The sequence below is a fragment of the Rhizophagus irregularis genome, chromosome 6 (genome assembly GCF_026210795.1).
Source record: "Rhizophagus irregularis chromosome 6, complete sequence".
NCBI lineage: Eukaryota > Fungi > Glomeromycota > Glomeromycetes > Glomerales > Glomeraceae > Rhizophagus > Rhizophagus irregularis.
Genome location: NC_089434.1, coordinates 4822388 through 4848055, shown reverse-complemented (window position 1 = coordinate 4848055; position 25668 = coordinate 4822388). Strand labels below are relative to the sequence as shown.

Below are 25668 nucleotides of genomic sequence, written 5' to 3'. Positions count from 1 at the left end.
ATCATAATAGCATAATTACTAAACTTACTAGCATTTTGCAACATGTACAGATTTCTAAGAAATATGAAATGGCTAATTTGTTAAATAAGTCTTTATTCTTCCACATATATATTTTTTGTTATATATATTGTATACTGCCTTACAATAAATTACTGGATTTGACAAAATTTGCATAGTAATTTTCACATTGCATATAAGTACATGAATTTTTAATAAAATTCAGCCAGAATTTTTTTATTTGAAAGCTGATTGTAAATAGTTTTTATGTATCAAAATAAATAAATATGATTAATTATAAATATAAAAAATTTTCTCATTGCAAAATAATATAAAAAATTATAAAATTCTCACTTTTTTTTAGAATAAGGCCAACTCTTTAAAATTTTAGAAATTTTTTTTATTTTTTAATACATAAAAGCTACAATTGATTGGCTTTCAAATAAAAAAATTTTGACTGAGTTTTATTAAGAATTCATAAAGTTTAATATAGCCCAAAAATTAACAATTTTACTAGTAAATCTTATAAAAATTTGTAATTACATAGTAAAATTAACAATCATTGACAAATTTTAGACTACAAAATTAAATCAAATTTTTTTTTATTTGAAAGCCAATCAATTGTAGCTTTCATGTATTAAAAATAAAGAAAATTTTCTAAAATTTTAAAGAGTTGACCTATTGCTAAAAAAAAGTGAGAATTTCATAATTTTTTATATTATTTTGCAATGAGAAAATTTTTTTATATTTATAATTAATCATATTTATTTATTTTGATACATAAAAACTATCTACAATCAGCTTTCAAATAAAAAAATTCTGGCTGAATTTTATTAAAAATTCGTAAACTTATATGCAATGTGAAAATTGCTATGCAAATTTTGTCAAATTCAGTAATTTATTGTAGGTAGAGCTCCGAATGGGTCAGGTCAGGTCAGGTTAATTGATAAACCTGACCTGAAATTTTTTTTCAGGTCAGGTCAGGTCAGGTTATACATCTGCAAATTGAATACGGCGTAATATTACGAAAATTTACGCCTGCGAAATACTCCGTAAATTTACATGACCTTCGAAAAATTACGCAACAGTAATATTTCGTAATTTTAACGCAATATTTCGTAAGTTTATGCGTAATATTTCGTAGAATTACAGTGTAATATTGCCATGTATGTAAATTTTACATTGTAGAATTTCTTAGATTTACGGTGCAATATTTCGAAACTTTTCGAAAGTGTAATATTTCGTAATTTTACGTTGTGGGATTTTCGTAGGTTTACGGGTGCAATATTTCAAAACTTTTCGAAAGTGTAATATTTCGTAATTTTACGTTATAGGATTTTCGTAGGTTTACGGGTGCAATAGGACCCCGGATATCTCCAAAACAGGTCATAAGTCACACTTTCGGCAGATTGGCCCATTTTTTAAGGCTCAAAAAATCGTTTTTTGTAAATATCTCGGCATCCAGTGGTCCAATTTTGATGAACTTTTTTTAAATTGTAGAGCTAAATGAGGGCTACAAAATAAAAAAAAGTTTATTAAAATTGAATTACTGGATGCTGAGATATTTACAAAAAACGATTTTTTGAGTTTCAGCAAAAAGGGGTGTTTTTGGCCAAAAGTCCATTATGACCTTTATATTAGATATCCGGGGTCCTTTTGAAATATTATACCGTAAACCTACGAAATTCTGCGATGTAAAATTACGAAATATTATACCTTCAGAAAAGTTTCGAAATATTATACCGTAAACCTACGAAATCCTACGACGTAAAATTACGAAATATTACATTTTCGAAAAGTTTCAAAATATTGCACCAGGACAGGGACGATGATTTTATGCTATCACATAATATCACATTAAACGCATAATTATGCAATAAATGCATAATTTAAGTTGATCGCGTCATAAAATCACATAATTTAATTTATCACATATCAGAATGCATAATCCGCAGTTATCCGCAGTATAAAATTTACTACAGATTATCATTTCGATAATTCGATCTTTTTTTTCTTTCGCAATGTCAAAAAAACCAAAAACTGCATCAGTTCATACCAGATGTAATGAATATAAAGATATTTTCCGAGTTGATGACAGCATTCTTTTTTGCAATTATTGCAACATTTCTGTAGATTGGAAGCGTAAATCTACTGTAGATAATCATTGTAAAAGCCAGAAACACATTTCTAACGTAAAAAGTCAAAAAAAAACCCAAAATAATACACAACTTACTCTTTCATCTACTCAGGCAGCTGCTGAAGCAAAAAAGCAACTTATTGAAGACCTTATAGAGGCATTTGCAACAGCAGACATTCCTCTTGAAAAGGTCAATTCTTTACTTTCATTTTTTAAAAAATACATTAAAAACGGAGGGTCTATTCCTCAAGCTCCTACCCTTAGACAAAATTATTTGCCTAACGTTTTTGACAAACACTTTCAGTCACTTAAACTACTTTTTGATTCAAAACCAGTGGCTATAATTATGGATGAAACCACTGATGACTGCGCTCGAAGTGTTGTCAACACCATTTTTTGTTATCGCAATGAAACAAAACTAGTTTCGGTTGACTTTCTTTCTTGAACGTGCGAATAATACCACAATGGGGCAAGTTCTCACTACTATTCTTGCTCATTTTAATATATCCTTCAACTTGCCTCGCCTATTTCTTACGGACTCGGCAGCATACTGAAAAATGCCATCGTAGTTCAAATATCTCCCATAATGCCTCAATTAACGCATGTGCCATGTTGTGCACATATTATAAATCTTATCGGGTATGTATAATTTATTTCTATTTATAAAGAGGGGGCAAATTTCACGGCATAGCATTTAATATTTTTGTATTTTTTTTTTCTTTTTTCAATTATTTTGTATTTTAATTTTCATGTTTCAAGTATTTATATAATCTAATATGAAAAAGTTTTAATTAATAAAAACAAATTGGTTTTCCTCTACTATATATTAAAAATTAAAGAGATATGTGGAGAACATTACCTCAGTTTAATATTTTAAAGTCTTTTTTGGATAAAATTAAAGAGGTTTTCGTTAATTCTCCTGCCCGAAGAGGTAGATATTTGGCTTATTTGAAAATGCATGGAATTTTCTCACCATGCAAAATTCCTTTGTATAACAAAACACGATGGAACTCTTGGTTTCGGATGGTTTCATATGCAAAGGATCATATTGTCTATTGGCCTTCTTTTTTTAAAGAAGAATTCAATAATGATAAAAAACACAACACTTTGGCTGCTATTAATTCTTGCTTGAAAATGAACAAGAATTAGGAATAATCACAATCTACCTTAATTTCATTACTTCCTATGCTAAAGAATTTGTTCAGGATCTTGATTTTTTCCAACAATTAAAAAAACCAGTTTTTCCTTTTGTAGAATTACGCCTTCAACAGCTTACTGCATATATTGAAACATATAGGAATTCAGATGATTTTGGTCTTTCTTTAGAAAACTTGATTAATAGTCTCCGATTTAATACACATGAATTCTATTCCATTTTTCGAGCAGCATTTGAGGCAGCTTATGCCAAGTTTGCTGCACGCATTACATTCCTAATCACCCAGCTCGGCCACTTTTCCATGCATGCCAAGTATTTGACCCCAAATTTATTCATTCTGGAGATGTTTTACGAAAAAATATTCGGCAATATAACAAAATTAAAGAATTTGATAATCCATCAGATGAATTAATACGAGAATGGGGAATTTATTGTGATTGGACAATGAACTTTTGGGCGAAATGGAATTGGATCAATATTGGGTAGATAAGGCAACACAACTGCCAATCCTTTCTAATATCGCAATGGATTACATCTGGTTGCCGATTTCAAGTTGTACCGTTGAACGAAGCTTTTCTATGTATAATTCTCTATTAGACAGTGATCGTCAAAACTTGTCTCAAGATTCTCTTAAAAGATTAAATATGATATATTTTAATGGTGTTAAAATTTAGGAATTAAGACTTAGGGAACGGGAATTTAGATTTATGCAATATCACTTTTAAATAAAATAAATGAAATTTTAATTTAATTTACTAATATTTTTATTTATAATAACTTAATTTACACGATTTATTTTCAGTTTTTACTATAATAAAACTGCGCATAATTTTACATAATTACAAATTTTGGCGCATAATTTATGCATAATTGTAAAAAATACGCATTCCTTAAAATGCATATTTGGCTTTTGTTGCATACATAATTCATGATTTATTACCGCATAAAATCATCGTCCCTGCACCAGGACCCCGGATATCCAATATAAAGGTCATAATGGACTTTTGGCCAAAAACACCCCTTTTTGCTGAAACTCAAAAAATCGTTTTTTGTAAATATCTCAGCATCCAGTAATTCAATTTTAATGAACTTTTTTTTATTTTGTAGCCCTCATTTAGCTCTACAATTTAAAAAAAAGTTCATCAAAATTGGACCACTGGATGCCGAGATATTTACAAAAAACGATTTTTTGAGCCCTGAAAAATGGGCCAATCTGCCGAAAGTGTGACTTATGACCTGTTTTGGAGATATCCGGGGTCCTATTTCAAAACTTTTCCGAAAGTATAACATTTCGTAATTTTACATCGCAGAATTTCGCAGGTTTACGGTACAATATTTCGAAACTTTTCCAAAATATTATTATTTCGCGAACTTTTTTCACAAATTCAAGTGATTAATATATGTAATTACAAAATAACATTTTTCACTGTAACTTACACGTAATATTTTATAAATTTATGTAATTTTTGTATTTTTATTCGAAATATAGCTACAATAAATAATTTGTATTTAAAACTATCATAATATTGCGTTCAATCTCGTCAATAGAATTTTTTTTAATTTTATTTGTCGCTCATCTTCATTTATTTGACTTTCGTTCTTTGACTTTTTATTTTTCAACTTCACTTCTATTTCATCTGTGATTAATATTTTGCTATATCTGATATTATAAAATAAAAGTCATTTGGATAACATTATTTGTTAATATCAAAAGGATGTGTTGTAAAGACAAATTGTTATTAAAACTTAACCTATAAACATAATTGTAATAAAGTCGTACGAACATTAACGAAATTATGAAGTACATACCTTCAGTCCTTTTACACTGCTACGTTGATAGCATGCGTTAAATTCATTTCTGCATCAACGAATATTACAAGATCAAAAGTTAGACCAACAGTTATCATTATGCGTGATTATTAATATTTTTTATAAAAAAAAAAGTAAACTTACGAACATTAATGAAATTGTGAGGTACATACCTTCCATTCCTTCTACACTACTATGTTGAGAGCGTTAAATTCATCTCTACATCAAACAAACATTACAAGTTCAAAAAGTTGGACCAAACAGTTGTGATTATTATTAAAAAGTCGTAAACATATGAACATTAACGAAATTAAGGAATACATACCTTCCATCCCTTCTAAACTATTACGTTGGGAGCACGCATTAACTTTATTTCTACAAGTTCAAAAGGTTAAACCAACAGTTTCAATATGCATGATTATTAATATTTTTTATAAAAAAGACGTAAACATACGAACATTAACGAAATCGTGAAGTACATACCTTCCATTCCTTCTACACTACTACGTTGAGAGCGTTAAATTCATCTCTACATCAAACAAACATTACAAGTTCAAAAAGTTGGACCAAACAGTTGTGATTATTATTAAAAAGTCATAAACCTACGAACATTAACGAAATTAAGGAATACATACCTTCCATCTCTTCTACACTATTACGTTGAGAGCACGCGTTAACTTTATTTCTACAAGTTCAAAAAGTTAAACCAACAGTTTCAATATGCGTGATTATTAATATTTTTTATAAAAAAAGACGTAAACATACGAACATTAACGAAATCGTGAAGTACATACCTTCCATTCCTTCTACACTACGTTGAGAGCGTTAAATTCATTTCTGCATCAACGAATATTCAAGTTCAATAAGTTGGGCCAACAGTTGTCATTTTATGTGATTATTAATATTTTATAAAAAAGACGTAAATATACGAACATTAACGAAATTATAAAGTACAAATACCTTCCATTCCTTCTACACTACTACATTGAAAGCACGCGTTAACTTTATTTCTACAAGTTCAAAAAGTTAAACCAACAGTTCATTATGCGTGATTATTAATATTTTTTATAAAAAAGACGTAAACACATTAACGAAATTACAAAGTACAAATACCTTTCATTCCTTCTACACTACTACATTGAGAGCACGCGTTAATTTTATTTTTACTTTATAAGTTCAAAAGTTAGACCAACAGTTATAATTATTAATATTGTATAAAATAGTTAAATTATGGAGTATAAATACTTTCCATACCTTTACCATTATATTGTACGCAAAACTTTCCATGAACAATTATTAATATTATGAAATAGTCGTAAACCTACGAATATTAATGAAATTATGAAATATAAATAACTTCCATACTTCTACTATATTGAAAGTACGCGTTCATTTTTCCAGCAGCGTTGCAAAGCTTTTTCATGTATAATTTATTAATATTATAAATATTCATAAAGCCTATGAATATATATAAATACTTTCAATGATACTTCTGCACTGTTCTGCTACGCAAATGTACAATGAGCGGTCCTTGCAAAATAGAGCGTATAGAGAATATTAAGTTTGTTTATTTAATTCGTGTTTAGCTATTTTTAGATGATCACATGAACACATGTATATGCCATAATAGGTTAATTTATCAAATTTAAAATTAATTCGTAATCTGTGAGTCAAATTATATGATTTTGGTAGAGTCCTAAAGAATTCTGACCTCGACTATTAAAAAAAAATTCTTGCATGATAAATATAAAATTAAGAGAAATATGCATGACGTGTTGATAATATATACTATATAAATAATATAACAAATAACTAGAGGTTAATTTGTAACACTTTTCACAAATTTATAATTTCTTATGGTCGGCACTCGGCATCAGACTTGATAGAAATAAATTTAACTTTCCAAATATTGCGAAAGAGGAACAAAAAAATGAATTTTAACAAAATTGATAAATTTTGTGCGATCAAATTCAAAATAATTTTGTGTTTCATGGATAAAAATTCTTTTATTTGTTTAACAGTTATCAGCCAAATGAGAAAAACTCAAATTAATAAATTTTATATACAAATTAATCGCAAAAACATAAAATTCACCAGTCCTGCCACACCAATAAAAAAAATATCTTATGCATACAATAAAATTCACCTTATTATACATCATCATCTTCATCTTCAGTTTCATTTCCGCTTTCTTCTTCCTCATAGCTATTATCTTCAAAATCGGAATATCTTATGCCTGTTTGACTGTTGATTTTTTTCTTTAAAGAATAATATGATTAGCCATGAAATGATATTTTATTAAATGCTACTACAAAATTACAAACTTACTAAAAATTTTTTAACTTTTTGTTTCATGATATTCTTTTTACACCTTATTTCGTCATGATTTGGGTTTAAAATTGTTGAGCAGATCGCAAGAACATATGCAAGTTCTGCATTAGAATGGTCATTTTGGAGGGATCTGTCAATAACGCTTGCTAAAACAATCGAAGAATTTTTGTCCTTGGGATTCATTTTTTTGAACAGGCCTTCAAAACAATCTTTAACTTCGGGTTTTCTCTCCCACTTTGCTACTTCAGACGGCCCAGCATTTGTGTTTATAGGTGGTAAACGGGATCCGAATATAGAAAAAATAGCCTCCCTTGATTTCGAGGACAATGTTCCTCTTACGGACCGTACTTGTTTTGTTAACTTTACGAAGAAAGTTAATACTTAATATTTTATTTTATTTTATTAAACATTTTATTATCGAATAAGGACTTACTTGTTTATGTATATTCTCGTTGTAATACGTGATCCAATCGTCTTCAGTAAAATTAGAGAAAAAACTCGCATGGTTCAGTACTAAATATCCTTCAATCAAAATAATTAGAACGTAAATAAATAATAAAATTAAATATTTCAAAGATATTCCTACCACTATGAATGATTCTTTAACGCTTGATGACAAATTTATTTTATCAGAAAGTAAATTTTTTAATTCAGATTTAAACTCGTGTATTTCTTTACTTAAAGTATCGATTTTATTTTCAATCTTTGTTAATCGATCTACCATAATTACAATAAATATTAATTACAAGATAATTTTATTAATATCTTAAATATTTGCGAATACCTTCAATTTTTGAATTTACAGGAAGCCATCTCTTAGTCTGAAGAACGTTAACTTCGTCATTGATGGTTTCGCTGGTGTTGATGTTGGTTTTACTGTTGTTGTTTCTGCTTCGGCTTCGGCTTCTATCACTGCGCTTGTGATTCCCTTCGATTAGCAATTCCTCAATTTTCTTACGAGAGGATTCTTTCAATTTATTTCCTGATTCCATAATGATACTTTTGAAAAATGGGATTTCTTACAATTTAAGAAAAAAAAATATTTCTGAAGAAAAAAAATTGACCATTATTTATGAAAAAAAAAAAACTCTTTAAACCAAATCAAGCAATTTTTCGTACCAGTCATTAACAGAAACTTTCGAATACTCAATAATTACATCATGCAAATTTTCGTACCAGTCATTAAGCAGAACCGCAGAAACTTTCTTAGTAATAATTATGTCAGTCGAGGAAATAAAAACAAATGCGCGTGAACATAAGGATAAATCGCATAATTACTCATTATTCTAAACCAGGAAATTTTTTCGTACAATTCGCATAATTACTCATTATTCTAAACCAGAAAATTTTTTTGTACAATTCGCATAATTACTCATTATTTTAAACCAAGCAAAAAAACTTTTTTAGTAATAATTATGTCAGTTGAGGAAATAAAAACAAATGCACGTGAATATAAGGATAAATTCGCATAATCTCAATTACTTACTCATTATTCTAAACCAGGTAATTTTTCGTACCAGTCATTAAAGCAGAACCGCAGAAACTTTCTTAGTAATAATACTTCAGTTGAGGAAATAAAAACACGCACGTGAACATAAGGATAATTTCGATTACTTACTAAACCAGGCAATTTCTTCGTACCAGTCATTAAAGCAGTAACCGCAGAAACTTTCGAATATTTAATAATTATATCACTTTATATGGAAATAAAATAAATACGCGTAAACATGAGTTTTTTTTCTTGTTATTATTATGGATAGAAACCGCATGATTTTGATACTTACTCATTATACTAAACTAAGCAATTTTTCGTACAAGTCATTAAAGTAGAATCTGCAGGAACCTTGAACCTTCGAATATTTAATAATTATATCATTGTTATATCATATATGGAAATAAAACATAAACACGTGAACATGAGTTTTATTATTATGGATAGAAATTCGCATGATTTCGATACTTACTCATTATACTAAACCAAGCAATTTTTCGTACAAGTCATTAAAGTAGAATTCGCAAAAACTGCAGAAACCTTCGCATACTTAGTAGTAATAATTATGTCAGTCGTATCTTACATGGAAATAAATAAACATTAAAGTTTTTCTTTGCATGATAAAAAATTTGTATAATTTCGAACATAAGCATGCATACACAGAATAAAAAATCTAATGATACCACTCCTGAGTGAAATAAAATTCAAACTCATTATATATTAGTCAGGGTTGTTTGATCAGCATTTTTGATATTAGTTGGTGTAACCGATCAGACAATGAACTCCAGTCTAACCAATAAAAAATAGAACAATTTACGAATCAATTGTAACTATGAATTTTAACAAAATTACGATCAAATTCAAAATAATTTTTTGTGTTTCATGTATAAAAATTCTTTTATTTGTTTAACAGTTATCAGCCAAATGAGAAAACTCAAATTAATAAAATTTTATATACAAATTAATCGCAAAAACGTAAAATTTATTGATTTGTTTTTTGAAGGAGATGCTCTTTTAAATGATTATCAAATAAATGTAATTTATAAAATTTAGAAGAGTGGGGGCATTTTTTTTTTTGAAATTGTACATATCAATTACTAATTCGTAATATTTGTTATATTATTAATATATTCACCAGTCCTACCAAACCAATAAAAAAAAATAATAAATTTATTAAAACAAATAAACATATATATAATTATCTTATGCATATAAAATTCACCTTATTATACATCATCTTCTTCATCATCTTCAGTTTCATTTCCACCTTCTTCTTCCTCATAGTTATTATCTTCAAAATCGGAATATTTTATGGCCGTTTGATTATTGATTTTTTCCTTTAAAGAATAATATGATTGATTAGCCATGAAATGATATTTTATTAAATACTACTACAAAATTACAAACTTACTAAAAATTTTTAACTTTTTGTTTCATGATATTCTTTTTCAACATTATTTCGTCATGATGTGGGTTCAAAATTGTTGAGCAGGTCGCAAGAACATATGCAAGTTCTGCATTAGAATTGCCACCTTGGAGGACTCTATCAATAACGCTTGCTAAAACAATCGAAGAATTTTTGTCTTTGGGATTCATTTTTTGAACAGGCCTTCAAAACAATCTTTAACTTCGGATTTTCTCTTCCATTTTGCTACTTCAGACGGCCCGGCATTTGTGTTTATAGGTGGTAAACCGGATCCGAATATAGAAAAAATAGCCTCCATTGATTTCGAGGACAATGTTCTTCTTATGGACCGTACTTGTTTTGTTAACTTTACGAAGAAAGTTAATACTTAATATTTTATTTTATTTTATTAAACATTTTGTTATTGAATAAGGACTTACTTGTTTATGTATATTCTCGTTATAATACGCGATCCAATCATCTTCAGTAAAATTAGAGAAAAAACTCGCATGGTTCAGTATTAAATATCCTTCAACCGCTCCATAACATTCATCTTTTGTTGGGTAAATTGATACTTTTATTAATAATTTCGAAACATTTTTTACAACATCCTAAAATTAGTCGAAATTCAAAATAATTAGAATGTAAATAAATAATAAAACTAAATATTTCAAAAATATTCCTACCGCTATGAATGATTCTTTAACGCTTGATGTCAAATTTATTTTATCAGAAAGTAAAGTTTTTAACTCGGATTTAAACTCGTGTATTTCTTTACTTAAAATATCGATTTTATTTTCAATCTTTGTTAATCGATTTACCATAATTACAATAAATATTAATTACAAGATAATTTTATTAATTTCTTAAATATTTGCGAATACCTTCAATTTTTTTGAATTCCGCAGGAAGCCATCTCTTAGTTTGAAGAACGCTAACTTCGTCATTAATGGTTTCGTTGGCGTTGATTGTGTTGGTTTTACTGCTGTTGTTTCTTCTTCGGCTTTCGCTTCTATCATCATGCATGATTCCTTCGATTAGCAATTCAATTTTCTTACGAGAGTGAATTTCAATTTATTTCCGATTCCATAATGATACTTTTGAAAAGTGGAATTTCTTACAATTTAAGAAAAAAAAATATTTCTGAAGGAAAAAATTGACCATTATTTAAGCTTAAAACTCTTTAAAACCCAAATCAAGCAATTTTCGTACCAGTCATTAACAGAAACTTAATACTCAATACTTATGATCATGAAATTTTCATGCCAGTCATTGCTTAACCGTTGTGAACTTTTCGCAATAATTATGTCAGTCAAGGAAATAAAAACAAATGCGCGCGAACATAGCGATAAATCGCATAATTACTCATTATTCTAAACCAGGAAATTTTTTCGTGCCAATTCACATAATTACTCATTATTCTAAACCAGGAAATTTTTCTACAATTCGCATAATTACTCATTATTCTAAACCAAGCAAAAACTTTTCTTAGTAATAATTATATCAGTTTGGAGTAAATAAACCAAACGCGAACATAAGGATAAATTCACATAATTTCGATTACTTACTTATTATTCTAAACCAGGTAATTTTTTCGTACTAGCCACAAAGAGAACCGCAGAAACTTTCTAGTAATAATTATGTCAGTTGAGGAAATAAAAACACGACGCGAAACATATGATACTTCGATTACTTACTCATTATTCTAAACCAGGCGTACCAGTCATTAAAGCAGTAACCGCAAAACCTTCGAATATTCAATAATTATATCACTTTATATTGAATAAATAATTATGCGAATACGAGTTTTTTCCTTATTATTATTATGGATAGAACCGCATGATTTCGATACTTACCATTATACTAAACCAAGCAATTTTTCGTACAAATCATTAAAGTGTAATCCGCAGGAACCTTCAACCTTCGAATATTTAATAATTATATCATCGTTATATCATATATTTAAATAAAACATAAACACGCGAATACGAGTTTGATATTAAGGATAGAAATTCGCATGATTTATACTTACTCATTATACTAAACCAAGCAATTTTTCGTACAAGCCACTAAAGTAGAATTCGCAGGAACTGCAGAAACCTTCGCATACTTAGTAGTAATAATTATTAGTCGTATCTTTACATAAACAATAAAAATTAAAGTTTTTCTTTGTACGATAAAAAATTTATATAATTTCGAAAACATAAGCATGCATACACATTATAAAAAATCTAATGATAATAATCTGAGTTGAAATAAAATTCCAACTCATTATATATTAATAGTTGTTTCATCAGCATTTTTTTGATCACGAATTTATTAGTTTGTACACCGATCAGACAATAAACTCCAGTCTAACCAATAAAAATAGAACAATTTTACACATTCAATTGTGAATTCGAATTTTAACAAAATTGCGATCAAATTCAAAATAATTTTTTGTGTTTCAGCGTATAAAAATTCTCTTGTTGTTTAAATATTATCAGTCAAACGAGAAAAACTCAAATTAATAAAATTTTATATACAAATTAACGTAAAACGAAAAATTTATTGGATTTGTTTTTTGAAGGAGTATGCTCTTTTTTAAATGACATATCAATTACTAATTCGTAATATTATATTATTAATATGAATTCACCAAATTCCGCCAAACCAATAAAAAAAAAATAATAAATTATTAAAACAAATAAACATATATATAATTATCTTACGCATATAATAAAATTCACCTTATTATACATCATCTTCTTCATCATCTTCAGTTTCATTTCCACTTTCTTCTTCCTCATAGCTATTATCTTCAAAATTGGAATAAATTAGCGACCATTCTCACTATTGGATTTTTCTTTTAAAAGACATTACGATTAGCGAAATCTATTTTATTAAATACTACTATAAAATTACAAACTTACTAAAATTTTTTAACTTTTTGTTTTACGATATTCTTTTTCAACATTATTTCGTCATGGATTTGGGTTCAAAATTGTTGAAAGACGGCAGTTAACATATGCAAGCTTCTGCATTAACGTCATTTTGGTGACTAATAATAACGCTGCTAAAACAATCGAAGAATTTTTATCTTTATAGATTCATTTTTTTGAACAAGCCTTCAAAACAACTTTTAACCTCGGGTTTTCTTTTCTATTTGCAATTTCACGGCCCAGCATTTCCGTTATAAAGCAGAACGATCCGAATATAGAAAAAATAGCCTCCCTGATTTTGAGGACAATTGCTCTCTTATGGACTGTACTTGTTTTGTTAACTACGAAGAAAGTTAATACTTAATATTTTATTTTATTAAACATTTTGTTATCGAATAAGGACTTACTTGTTTACAAGATATTATCATCGTAAAACGCTGCGATCCAATCGTCTTCAGTAAAATTAGAGAAAAAACTCGCATGGTTCAGTGATAACTATCCTTCAACCGCTCCACAACATTCATCTTTTGTTGGGTAAATCGATACTTTTATTAATAATTTCGAAACATTTTTCACAATATCCTAAAATTAGTCGAAATTCAAATAATTTGAATGTAAATAAATAATAAAATTAAATATTTGAAAGATATTTTTACCGCTTACGAATGATCTTAACGCTTCACGTCAAATTTATTTTATCAGAAAGTAAAGTTTTTAACTCGGATTTAAACTCTTGTATTTCTTTACTTAAAGTATCGATTTTATTTTCAATCTTTGTTAATCGATCTACCATAATTACAATAAATATTAATTACAAGATAATTTTATTAATTTCTTAAATATTTGCGAATACCTTCAATTTTTGAATTTGCAGGAAGCCATCTTTTAGTTTGAAGAACGCTAACTTCGTCATTAATGGTTTCGTTGGTGTTAATGTTGGTTTCACTGCTGTTGTTTCTGCTTCGGCTTTGGCTTCTATCACTGCGCTTATGATTCCCTTCGATTAGCAATTCCTCAATTTTCTTACGAGAGGACTCTCTCAATTTATTTCCTGATTCCATAATGATACTTTTGAAAAAGTGGGATTTCTTACAATTTAAGAAAAAAAATATTTCTGAAGGAAAAAAATTGACCATTATTTATGAAAAAAAAAACTCTTTAAACCCAAATCAAGCAATTTTTCGTACCAGTCATTAACAGAAACTTTCGAATACTCAATAATTACATCATGCAAATTTTCGTACCAGTCATTAAGCAGAACCGCAGAAACTCTCTTAGTAATAATTATGTCAGTTGAGGAAATAAAAACATATACGCATGAACATAAGGATAAATTCGCATAATTACTCATTATTCTAAACCGAGGAAAAGAAACTTTCTTAGTAATAATTATGTCAGTCGAGGAAATAAAAACACATGCACGTGAACATAGGCATAATTACTCATTATTCTAAACCAGGTAATTTTTTCGTACCAGTCATTAAAGTAGAACTGCAGAAACTTTCTTAGTAATAATTATGTCAGTTGAGGAAATAAAACACGCACGTGAAGCAATAAGGATAATTTCGATTAACTTACTCATTATTCTAAAAGAAAGCACAGTCTGTTAAAGAAACGATAGCAGAAACCTTCGAATATTCAATAATTATATCACTTTATATGGAACATGAGTTTTTTCCTTGTTATTATTATGGATAGAACCGCATGATTTCGATACTTACTCATTATACTAAACCAAGCAATTTTTCGTACAAGTCATTAAAGTAGAATCCGCAGGAACGCGAACCGCGAATATTTAATAATTATATCATTGTTATATCATATATGGAAATAAAACATAAACACGTGAACATGAGTTTTATTATTATGGATAGAAATTCGCATGATTTCGATACTTACTCATTATACTAAACCAAAGCAATTTTTCGTACAAGTCATTAAAGTAGAATTCGCAGGAACTGCAGAAACCTTCGCATACTTAGTAGTAATAATTATGTCAGTCGTATCTTACATGGAAACAATAAAAATTAAAGTTTTTCTTTGTACGATAAAAAATTTATATAATTTTGAAAACATAAGCATGCATACACATTATAAAAAATCTAATGATACCACTCCTGAGTGAAATAAAATGCCAACTCATTATATATTAGTCAGGGTTGTTTGATCAGCATTTTTTGATCACGAATTTATTAGTTGGTGTAACCGATCAGACATGAACAGTCTAACCAATAAAAATAGGACCCCAGATATCTAATATAAAGGTCATAATGGACTTTTGGCCAAAAACACCCTTTTTGCTGAAACTCAAAAAATCGTTTTTTATAAATATCTCAGCATCCAGTAATTCAATTTTAATGAACTTTTTTTTATTGTGTAGCCCTCGTTTAGCTTTGCAATTTAAAAAAAAGTTCATCAAAATTGGACCACTGAATGCTGAGATATTTACAAAAAACGATTTTTTGAGCCCTGAAAAATGGGCCAATCTGCCGAAAGTGTGACTTATGACCTGTTTTGGAGATATCCGGGGTCCTATAAAAATGGAACAATTTACGCATTCAACCGTAACTTTACGGAAATCCATAAAACTTACCTTATCAAAAAAGGAAAAGTAATAGTCATATTTTAGATCAGTAACGTTATACAAGATATTAGTATCACTGTCGTTAAATATAATAAACTTTATTAAAATATGTATTTATTTACAAAATATTCATTTGTTTTATTAAACCGGGGTACTATATGTACGATATCTTGTATTGCTTCTATATCAATAAAGTTATAGATTTCCGTAATTTCTAGTAAGGGACACCCTAAAGATGTGGTTGATTTTTAAAATTTGAAGTCAATACCACTGAATTAATGCGAGATTTAATGGAATATTTTGATTCTTAAGTTCTATTTTCGCTATTAATAAAACCTTAATTTAAAAAATCATTTTTAAATTAGCAATATTATATAAATATGTAGTATCAAATCAATTAAAAAATTACCTGCCCGTAACAAATGCACGATCGAAGCGTAATCAAATAATTTATCGAAATTCATACGAACGACAGTTACTATACCAAGGTCTGCCGTAATAACTGTTAGTAGCGCGCATTATTGCACCATTTTCTATTATAACTGATCTGTATATTGTCACTTGGCTTTCATTTGCAATACTTTCGTGATCCATATACAGATTTAAACATTCCAAAAAATTGTCAAATCCAGATCTCATTTTGTGGTCTATATTAGCCTGTTCTACAAAAAAATCATGGGCATCTTTTAATAGAAATTTAAAAAGTATTGCTGTAAATTTAAATATACGAAGGATAGTAGCTGAATTTGGTAATCGATGGGTTATATTTGTTATTGATTGTCGCTGAATCTATAAAAATTAATTTTTTTTAGAAATTTAACATAGTATTGTGTATTTTATATAAATAATACTTGCTATTTTCATTATTTGAACTTCAATATTTTTTTTATTACTTAATCAGTAGGGATTCTTAACGTATTCTTTGTGAAGGCTTTCGTAAGTCTCTGTAGTGTATCCATTAACTGCACCAAATGATCAAATCGAATCAATTATATGATATCGCGAATGCAGTTTTGGTAATTTTAACTCGGGGGGACATACATTGGAGAATTTTTATGAACATTTGAGACCAATTGTTTATAGATTCCTGAAATTATAATTTTAAGTATTAGTGGACGAGCGTTGTTTTATAATAATTATGTAGTACATACCCTAAATTTGGCCAAATCACTTTCTTTGAAATTTTCATATCGACTAATTGCATACATTTCATTCCAAGCTTCGTAAAGTTTTGCCAGATCTTCATTCTTTACAAAATTTTCATCATCCTCATTATTTACAAACAAATTGTCCACTTTACAAAAACCATTACTTTCATCAGATTGCGATACTCATTAGCTGTTAATCTGGCTATTGATTGTATGCCATTTGTAAAGATCTTCAAACTGGGAAATCTTGGTATTGCGGCTAATCAATGATCTACTTCATCAACTAAAGTTTTGCCACATTGCACCCCTAAAAGTTTTTTCGTATAATCGATTTGATAATGAAAGAGGCCTAAATCGAGATGATGCATTTTATCAGGCACTGTGGCTTGATAGATATTTATATTACTTAATATAAATTAATAAAAATAAACTCATGTTAGTGTAATGCTTGTAATGCTTACGTGATTTGGCGAAATGGCTGGATGCCTAACAAATATTATGTAAACTTACGGCGGATTCAAAAAAAATTAGATATATTTTTAATGCAAACGGAATTTCCCGAGTTTTGATTAAAATACTGCTGCATATTAACGTGAGTTCGTGGTGTTATATCGTGAATTTGTAAATTAAGATCAGCAGATTGTCTTTTGTAGGTAGACAAAAATGACAAGGATGTTTTGACATTGGTGATTTGTATGTAAGACAGTACGTTGCAGCTTCCGGCCAGTCAGATATTATAGCTGAAACTCTAGGATAAAACCAAATCATTTCGTTATTTAAAAATAGATCAATGCCATTTTTATTTAATTTTAATAAAGGGTCTAGTAACAATTCCAAAGATTTATGGAAGCATTCGCGAACAGCAATCTTAAATGTTTCAGACTTCCTTTCAGTAATATTATTAGATTTTAAGATCGGCAGATACACTAATAATTGCTTTGCATCTTTCTTATTACGCCTCCAATTTTTAATATTACCAATAGACAAGTAAATGGGATGGAGTTGACTTTTTCCTAGTGTGTCAACATTTGTAGCGTCAGAATATAATATTAAAGATAAAAGCCTGGCACCAGGTGGCAGGGATTTTTCCGCATTTTCCCACCATATCCCAGTATTTTGTTCGCTAAACTCCCTTTCACCGTTATGCTTTAAATTTATATGAAGATTAGTAAATATCCTATAATATTAAGTTGTATATTTCATACGAAAGTATAAAATAATTACCTCAATTTTCTCAAAAGTTAACGCAAAATTTTGTGATATGTCCGAAATTGACAAAATATTTTTTATACAGTTTATTAAAGACTGATGATAAAGAAAATACTCATTATTATTATAATTTATTATACTAGTTTTAGTATAATTTAAATTTGGTAGTTTCATAATATCCATATATTTGCGGCCTTGTTCGATAGATCTTGGAAGAGGTGATTTATCTAAATTTGCATGTTTATTAAAGAATTTAATTATAGCATTTCCTGTCGCATTGTTAAGTTTATGTTTCGTAACTAATGCCATTAAATCACCATATGCTTCACTTGGGTAATTAACGTTAATTTCAGGTTTGGATTCTTAGCCGTTCAATTACCGAATCGAATCTTCCAAGATATTTTCAAAGACATTTTCATTTTCATCGTGGTCTATTTCTTCTATATTTTGATCAATTTCACCAACCTCTGAAATTGACATCATACTTTGAAAAGGACCCCGGATATCTCCAAAACAGGTCATAAGTCACACTTTCGGCAGATTGGCCCATTTTTCAGGGGCTCAAAAAATCGTTTTTTGTAAATATCTCGGCATCCAGTGGTCAATTTTGATGAACTTTTTTTTAAATTGTAGAGCTAAATGAGGGCTACAAAATAAAAAAAGTTCATTAAAATTGAATTACTGGATGCTGAGATATTTACAAAAAACGATTTTTTGAGTTTCAGCAAAAAGGGGTGTTTTTGGCCAAAAGTCCATTATGACCTTTATATTAGATATCCGGGGTCCTCTTTGAAAACTCTGATTATTTATTTCCGAGTCTGTACTTTTATTAACAGAAAGATCTTCACATGAATCTTCACGGATCATCTATAAAATTAATTATGTTAAAAAAGAAATTCAAAAAATTTTATAATTTCCTATTTTCTTTACCTCGATATCATGATTATTAGTTTTATGTTCAAATTCTTCTAATTCTTCACTATCGCTACTATCGTTATTAGGCGGAGTACAAAAATTCTTATGTTGAGTGTATGCAGACCTTGTGCTGAAGTACCTTGGGCCAAAAGGGCATTTATATGACATTTTTAAGAGTATTTTATTTACTTGAATTTAAACTTTACAAATTAATTAAAAAATTATTTGCTCATTTATGTCAATTTATAAACGTTTGCATAATGGTGTAGTTAGCCGAAAAATAATTAGCCACAACATGATCCGAACTCGGCGTAGATCGTTGTGAAAAGTTTACCTCTTTTTAAATTTTTCTACGAAAAGTGGCGTATTTTGATAATCATAAAGTAAGTTTCAGGCGAAGCTATATTTCAAATTTGAAACAAGCCTCGCCTAATATAAGCCAAAATCTCTAAAATCCTATTTTTGAAACTCTATAGATCAGATCATGTTAATGGAAACGTAAGCCGGTTAATCAGATCTACAAAATTGGTTTCCCCTGATCGATTTTAATTTTATAATAAATATAATAAACATAAGCTATTATGGATATATAACCAACCCGATCAATCAAAAATTGTGCTCAATTGTAACTGTGATCTGGTTGGTTATACATTTTTTCGGTCAATAGTTGTGCATCAAAAGACCACAAGCATTTTTCTATATATTTATCAATTAATAAGCTTAGAAAAATTTCGTTATAATCATCGCACAGCTTATTATTTTATAAAATCTGAATATTTATTGCGAGATATTTCGGATCTAGAAATATAAGGAGGGCTGCATAAAAGATTGTCATTTATCTATTAACTTTGTTGTAAATGTAAACGAAACCTTATAAAATTTAAATATTTATTGCGAAATATTTCGGATCTAGAAATATAGTAGGGCTTTGCATGAAAGATTATCATTTATCTATTACTTTGTTGTAAATGTAAACGAAAACCTTATAAAATTTGAATATTTATTGCGAAATATTTCGGATCTAGAAATATTGTAGGCTTTGCATGAAAGATTGTCGTTTATCTATTAACTTTAATGTAAACGAAAACCTTATAAAATTTGAATATTTATTGCGAAATATTTCGGATCTAGAAATATTGTGAGGGCTTTGCATGAAAGATTGTCATTTATCTATTAACTTTAATGTAAATGAAAACCTTATAAAATTTGAATGTTTATTCGGATCTAGAAATATTGTAGGACTTTGCATGAAAGATTGTCATTTATCTATTAACTTTGTTGTAAATGTAACGAAAACCTTATATTTATTGCGATCTAGAAATATATAGGCTTTGCATGAAATTAAACTTGTTGTGTAGTCGATCATTACGCATAATGATCAAATAATTTTTTTTAATAAACAACAGTATATAGAAAGATTTACAAACAATAAAATATATAAATATGCATTGTTTCTGTTTATCTTCTGTAGGCTGTGGTCCTCATCTTTTTTGTCTGCAGATTTAGTCTCTCGAGCGTCTTTGCTCATTTTTCATTTCATGCCTTTTTTCTTCTACTGGATTTGCAAATGTTCCCAGATTTTTTTTTTTTTTTTTTAGAAATATATGCAAGTTCATGTCTTTTCTATTTTCTTTTTCACACCCCTTAACAAAATCCTTTTCAAAAAAAAATTTGCAACGCAATGCGGAAGTCACTAACAGAAAAAAACTACGCTATTGTTTCACTTGCGGCATCCTTCAAAGCTCTCCTTTATCCATTAACCAACCCCTTTCAATCTATCCGTTTAGGCTTGTCCTCATCTTTTTTGTCTGCAGATTTAGTCTCTCGAGCGTCTTGCTTATTTTTCATTTCATGCCTTTTTTCTTCTACTGGATTTGCAAATGTTCCCAGATTTTTTTTTTTTTAGAAATATATGCAAGTTCATGTCTTTTCTATTTCTTTTTCACACCCCTTAACAAATCCTTTCAAAAAAAAAAAAAAAAAATTTTGCAACGCAATGCAAGTCCACTAACAGAAAAAAAACTCATGCTATTGTTTCACAGGCATCCTTCAAACTCTCCTTTATCCATTAACCAACCCTTTCTTTTCTCTCTCAATTCATCCGTTAAACTCCTTTCTTCTCTTCTATCCGTTAAATTTCTTTTTTTTTTTTCATTTTTTCAATCATGGACAAAAATAATAATAATAATAATAAAAAAAACACTGAAACAGTCGAGCATGTAGACAAACGGAGAAAAACTGATGAATCTTCCGATGAATTAATTAATGGTTGGTTAAATTATATATTTTTGAAAAATAAAAATAATTATTACTAATATATTATTATTTATATTATTTATATTCTACTGTTATAAAGAAGCTTTAACGAAAATATTGCGCCAGAATACAAAAATTTTATCCAAACTGGATATAATTATTTCCAACCAAAAGGCATTAGAAAACAGAGTATCGAAAGTAGAAGAATCGGTCGATAAAAATAATGATAGTAATCAAGGGGATGAAGAATATATAAAGGTAAGACCCAAAAATACAAATATTTACGTAAATCATGGTTGAACATTTAGTAGTAATTCCTCATTAAATCATTATATTTGATTATAGAAAATAATCAAAGAAGTTGCTAAAAAGTTACTTGAAGCTTCAATATATCCTACCCCCGATGAACTTCGAGAGTTCACTAATAATTATATGAATGAAAACTACGATGATTTTATTAAACGATTTAAAAGATATGATAAATGGATTATATTTTATGAAAAAAACATTGCTTCTCCCGTAAGTTTTGGGAAATTACGATTTTACATTAATTTATTGAAATTTAAATTTAAAATCTTTTCTTTAGCTTCTAGCTAAACATCGTAGTGTCTGGGGTTCTTTAGCTTCTAAAGTGAAAGACATAATGTATGTCGTTTTTAAAGAATTTAACCTTCCCACAATCCCTGCTGTAAACACAGCATTAAAGGAAAGCGAAATAAGAAAATGGAAAGGGAGCCCAGCCGTGAAAAATTGTTACGGTAATTTATTCAAAAAAATCAAGAATCCGGATCCGGAGACATATATGTCGAGAATCCTCCAAATACTTAAAGGCAAAAATCAATTATCTAATATGCAAATTGCATATGCAATAAGTATTTGTGAAATTATTTTAAATCCGAAAAATTTACATATTCAGGTTACAGAATCTGTCATAAAACCCGTTTTAACGAAGAATTTGGTAAGCATTAGAAATTTGAATAAATAGTAATATTTAAAAACTAATTTTGTTTTACTTCTTAGAAAAAAATTACAAGTAAGGATAATTATTCGTATTCCGATAATGATGAAATAGAAGCTTCCCAAGAAGCTGAAGAGACAAACAAAGGAGTTGATGAAGCAGCAGAAGTTGATGAAGCAGAAGAAGTAGCTGACGAAGCAGAAGAAGTATTACAAGAAGAGGAAGAAAACGAGATAAGAGAAGAAGACGAGGAGGAAGGCAGAAGAATTTATATAAGTAGTACGGATGAAGAGACGAAAAGAAAGAATGAGGTGATTAAAAAAACAATATAAAAAATAAAATAATAATTGACTACGCATATATTTTTTATATTTTAATATCCCCCATATATTTTAATATCCCATTTATTTTAATAAAGGAAATAATTTTCAAGTCAATAAATAAATACATGTTCGGGTAAAATATATTTGATCATTATGTAGTTGGCCACTTTATTTTGTGTAAATGTGAAATATTACGATTGTAATAAATAAGAATGATTATTTTAGAAACTTGAATTACCAGATGAGATAAGTTACGTAGCGTAATATAAGTTATTGAATTTATTACAGAATATTTCGACCGTAACGCTTCAAAATAGCCCTGTTCATTTCCGGTCGATCGCATTTTTCGGTGTACAACGCAACCATTTTCTGAACTTTTAGCCCGTTTTAAATACCAAAAACAACCAACCAAAATTAGATAATTTCTGTTTACGTGATATTTAAGAAAAAGACATAAGTTATAATTTCCTTTTTAATCCTAACAAAATCAGTTACAGGAAATACAAGGAGTTTGAACTAAATTTCAATCTAAAGCAGTTCAATTTGCGATCGAAAATAAAAAAATTTTATTGGATAATTTTTGTACAACAAAATCCGACCGAAAAATGTACCCGACCGGAAATGAACAGGGCTAATATTTACGATCACGTATTATTACGGAATATTTTGATCGTAATGCTTCGAAACATTTACGATCACGTATTATTACAGAATATTTCGATCGTAATGCTTCGGAATATTTTCGATCACGTATTATTACGGAATATTTCAATTGTAATGCTTTGGAACATTTACGATATCGTAATTCTACAGAATATTTTGACCGTAATGTTTCGAAACATTTACGATCACGTATTATTACGGAATATTTCGATCGTAATGCTTCGGAACAATTGCGATATCATAATTCTACGGGAATATTTCGATCGTAATGTTTCAAAAGCATTTACGATCACGTATTATTACGGAATATTTCGATCGTAATGCTTCAGAACATTTACGATATCGTAATTCTACGGAATATTTTGACCGTAATATTTCGAAACATTTACGATCACGTATTATTACGGAATATTTTGATCGTAATATTTCAGAACAATTACGATCACGTATTATTACGGAATATTTCGATCGTAATGCTTCAGAACAATTGCGATATCATAATTCTACGGAATATTTCGATCGTAATGTTTCGAAACATTTACGATCACGTATTATTATGGAATATTTTGATCGTAATGCTTCGAAACAATTGCGATATCATAATTTTACGGAATATTTCGATCGTAATGTTTTGAAATATTTACGATCACGTATTATTACGGAATATTTCGATCGTAATGCTTCAGAACAATTGCGATATCATATTATTACGGAATATTTTGATCGTAATGCTTCAGAACATTTACGATATCGTAATTCTACGGAATATTTCGATCGTAATGCTTCGGAACAATTGCGATATCATATTATTACAGAATATTTCAATCGTAATGCTTCGGAATATTTTCGATCACGTATTATTACGGAATATTTTGATCGTAATGTTTCGAAACATTTACTATCACGTATTATTACGGAATATTTTGATCGTAATGTTTCGAAACATTTGCGATCACGTATTATTCGGAATATTTTGACCGTAATGCTTCAGAACATTTATGATCACGTATTATTACAGAATATTTTGATCGTAATGCTTCAGAACATTTACGATCACGTATTATTATGGAATATTTTGATCGTAATGTTTCGAAACATTTACGATCATGTATTATTACGGAATATTTCAATCGTAATGTTTCGAAATATTTGCGATCACGTATTATTACAGAATATTTTGACCGTAATGCTTCGGAACATTTACGATCACGTATTATTTTGGAATATTTCGATCGTAATGCTTCGGAACATTTACGATCCCATTTTGATCATAAAATTACGTAGATTTACGGAAATCCGTAAATCTACAGAACATTATGCCGTAAATATACGTAATTTTACGAAAATCCGTAAACTTACGAAACATTATGCCGTGTTTAAATTCCTGATGTATCAGGTTGTCTGTTTGACCTGACCTGACCTGAAACCTGAAAATTTTCAGGACTATTTTTATTAAAGTATTGAAAAAAACGGTACAAAACTTTTTTTTTAATATAATATTATGAAAAAAACGTTTTTGCAACGTTTTTTATTAAGATATTGAAAAAAATATTGCAAAACGTTTTTTTTAATATAACATTATGAAAAAATTGTTTTCGCAACGTTATTATTGAAATATCAAAAAAAAAATGTTACGAAACATTTTTTTAATATAATATTATGAAAAAACGTTTTCGCAACTTTTTTTCTTGAAATATTGCGATTCAACATTTTTATATTGATTTTGTATAAAAAAAAGTGAGTTGCGGTATTGCGATTCACTTTTTTATATATATTTTATATAAAAAAAGTGAGTTGCGGTATTGCGATTCACTTTTTTATATATATTTTATATAAAAAAGTGAGTTGCAGTATTGCGATTCACTTTTTTATATATATTTTATATAAAAAAAGTGAGTTGCGGTATTGCGATTCACTTTTTTATATATATTTTATATAAAAAAAGTGAGTTGCGGTATTGCGATTCACTTTTTTATATTGATTTTATATAATAAAAGTGAGTTGCGATATTGCGATTTACTTTTTTATATATATTTTATATAAAAAAAGTGAGTTGCGATATTGCGATTCACTTTTTTATATATATTTTATATAAAAAAAGTGAGTTGCGATATTGCGATTCACTTTTTTATATATATTTTATATAAAAAAAGTGAATCGCAATACTGCAACTCACTTTTATTATATAGTAGAATCAATAGTTTCAGGTCAACAGGTCAATCAGGTCAGGTCAATCTTCATACCTGACCTGAATTTTTTTTAAAAATCTCATACCTGACCTGAATTTCAGGTCAGGTCAGGTCAGGTTACCTGAATTTGGCTGACCTGTTCGGAGCTCTAATTGTAGGGCAGTGTATAATTCTA

At 28.5% G+C, this 25668-nt stretch overlaps 4 protein-coding genes across 4 annotated transcripts; 1 reads left to right on the top strand and 3 right to left on the bottom strand.

Annotated features, from left to right (window-relative positions):
- Nucleotides 1-7249: 7249 nt before the first annotated feature.
- OCT59_026716 (uncharacterized protein) lies at nt 7250-8422 on the bottom strand (the record flags this gene model as incomplete). The annotated part of the gene is made up of 4 exons (XM_066143378.1): nt 7250-7357; nt 7428-7790; nt 7864-8147; nt 8215-8422. The coding sequence occupies 4 exons, from the start codon at nt 8420-8422 to the stop codon at nt 7250-7252; spliced, it is 963 nt and encodes a 320-aa protein (XP_065992902.1).
- A 1726-nt stretch (nt 8423-10148) lies between these two features.
- OCT59_026715 (uncharacterized protein) lies at nt 10149-11346 on the bottom strand (the record flags this gene model as incomplete). Its single annotated transcript, XM_066143377.1, has 6 exons — nt 10149-10259; nt 10348-10481; nt 10541-10694; nt 10768-10938; nt 11014-11130; nt 11212-11346. 6 exons carry the CDS (start codon nt 11344-11346, stop codon nt 10149-10151), a joined length of 822 nt encoding a protein of 273 aa, XP_065992901.1.
- A 2581-nt stretch (nt 11347-13927) lies between these two features.
- Nucleotides 13928-14309, bottom strand: OCT59_026714 (uncharacterized protein; the record flags this gene model as incomplete). Its single annotated transcript, XM_066143376.1, has 2 exons — nt 13928-14034; nt 14102-14309. The coding sequence occupies 2 exons, from the start codon at nt 14307-14309 to the stop codon at nt 13928-13930; spliced, it is 315 nt and encodes a 104-aa protein (XP_065992900.1).
- Nucleotides 14310-21269: 6960 nt separating this feature from the next.
- On the top strand, nt 21270-22650 carry OCT59_026713 (uncharacterized protein; the record flags this gene model as incomplete). Its single annotated transcript, XM_066143375.1, has 5 exons — nt 21270-21372; nt 21461-21618; nt 21706-21879; nt 21947-22318; nt 22381-22650. 5 exons carry the CDS (start codon nt 21270-21272, stop codon nt 22648-22650), a joined length of 1077 nt encoding a protein of 358 aa, XP_065992899.1.
- Nucleotides 22651-25668: the final 3018 nt, after the last annotated feature.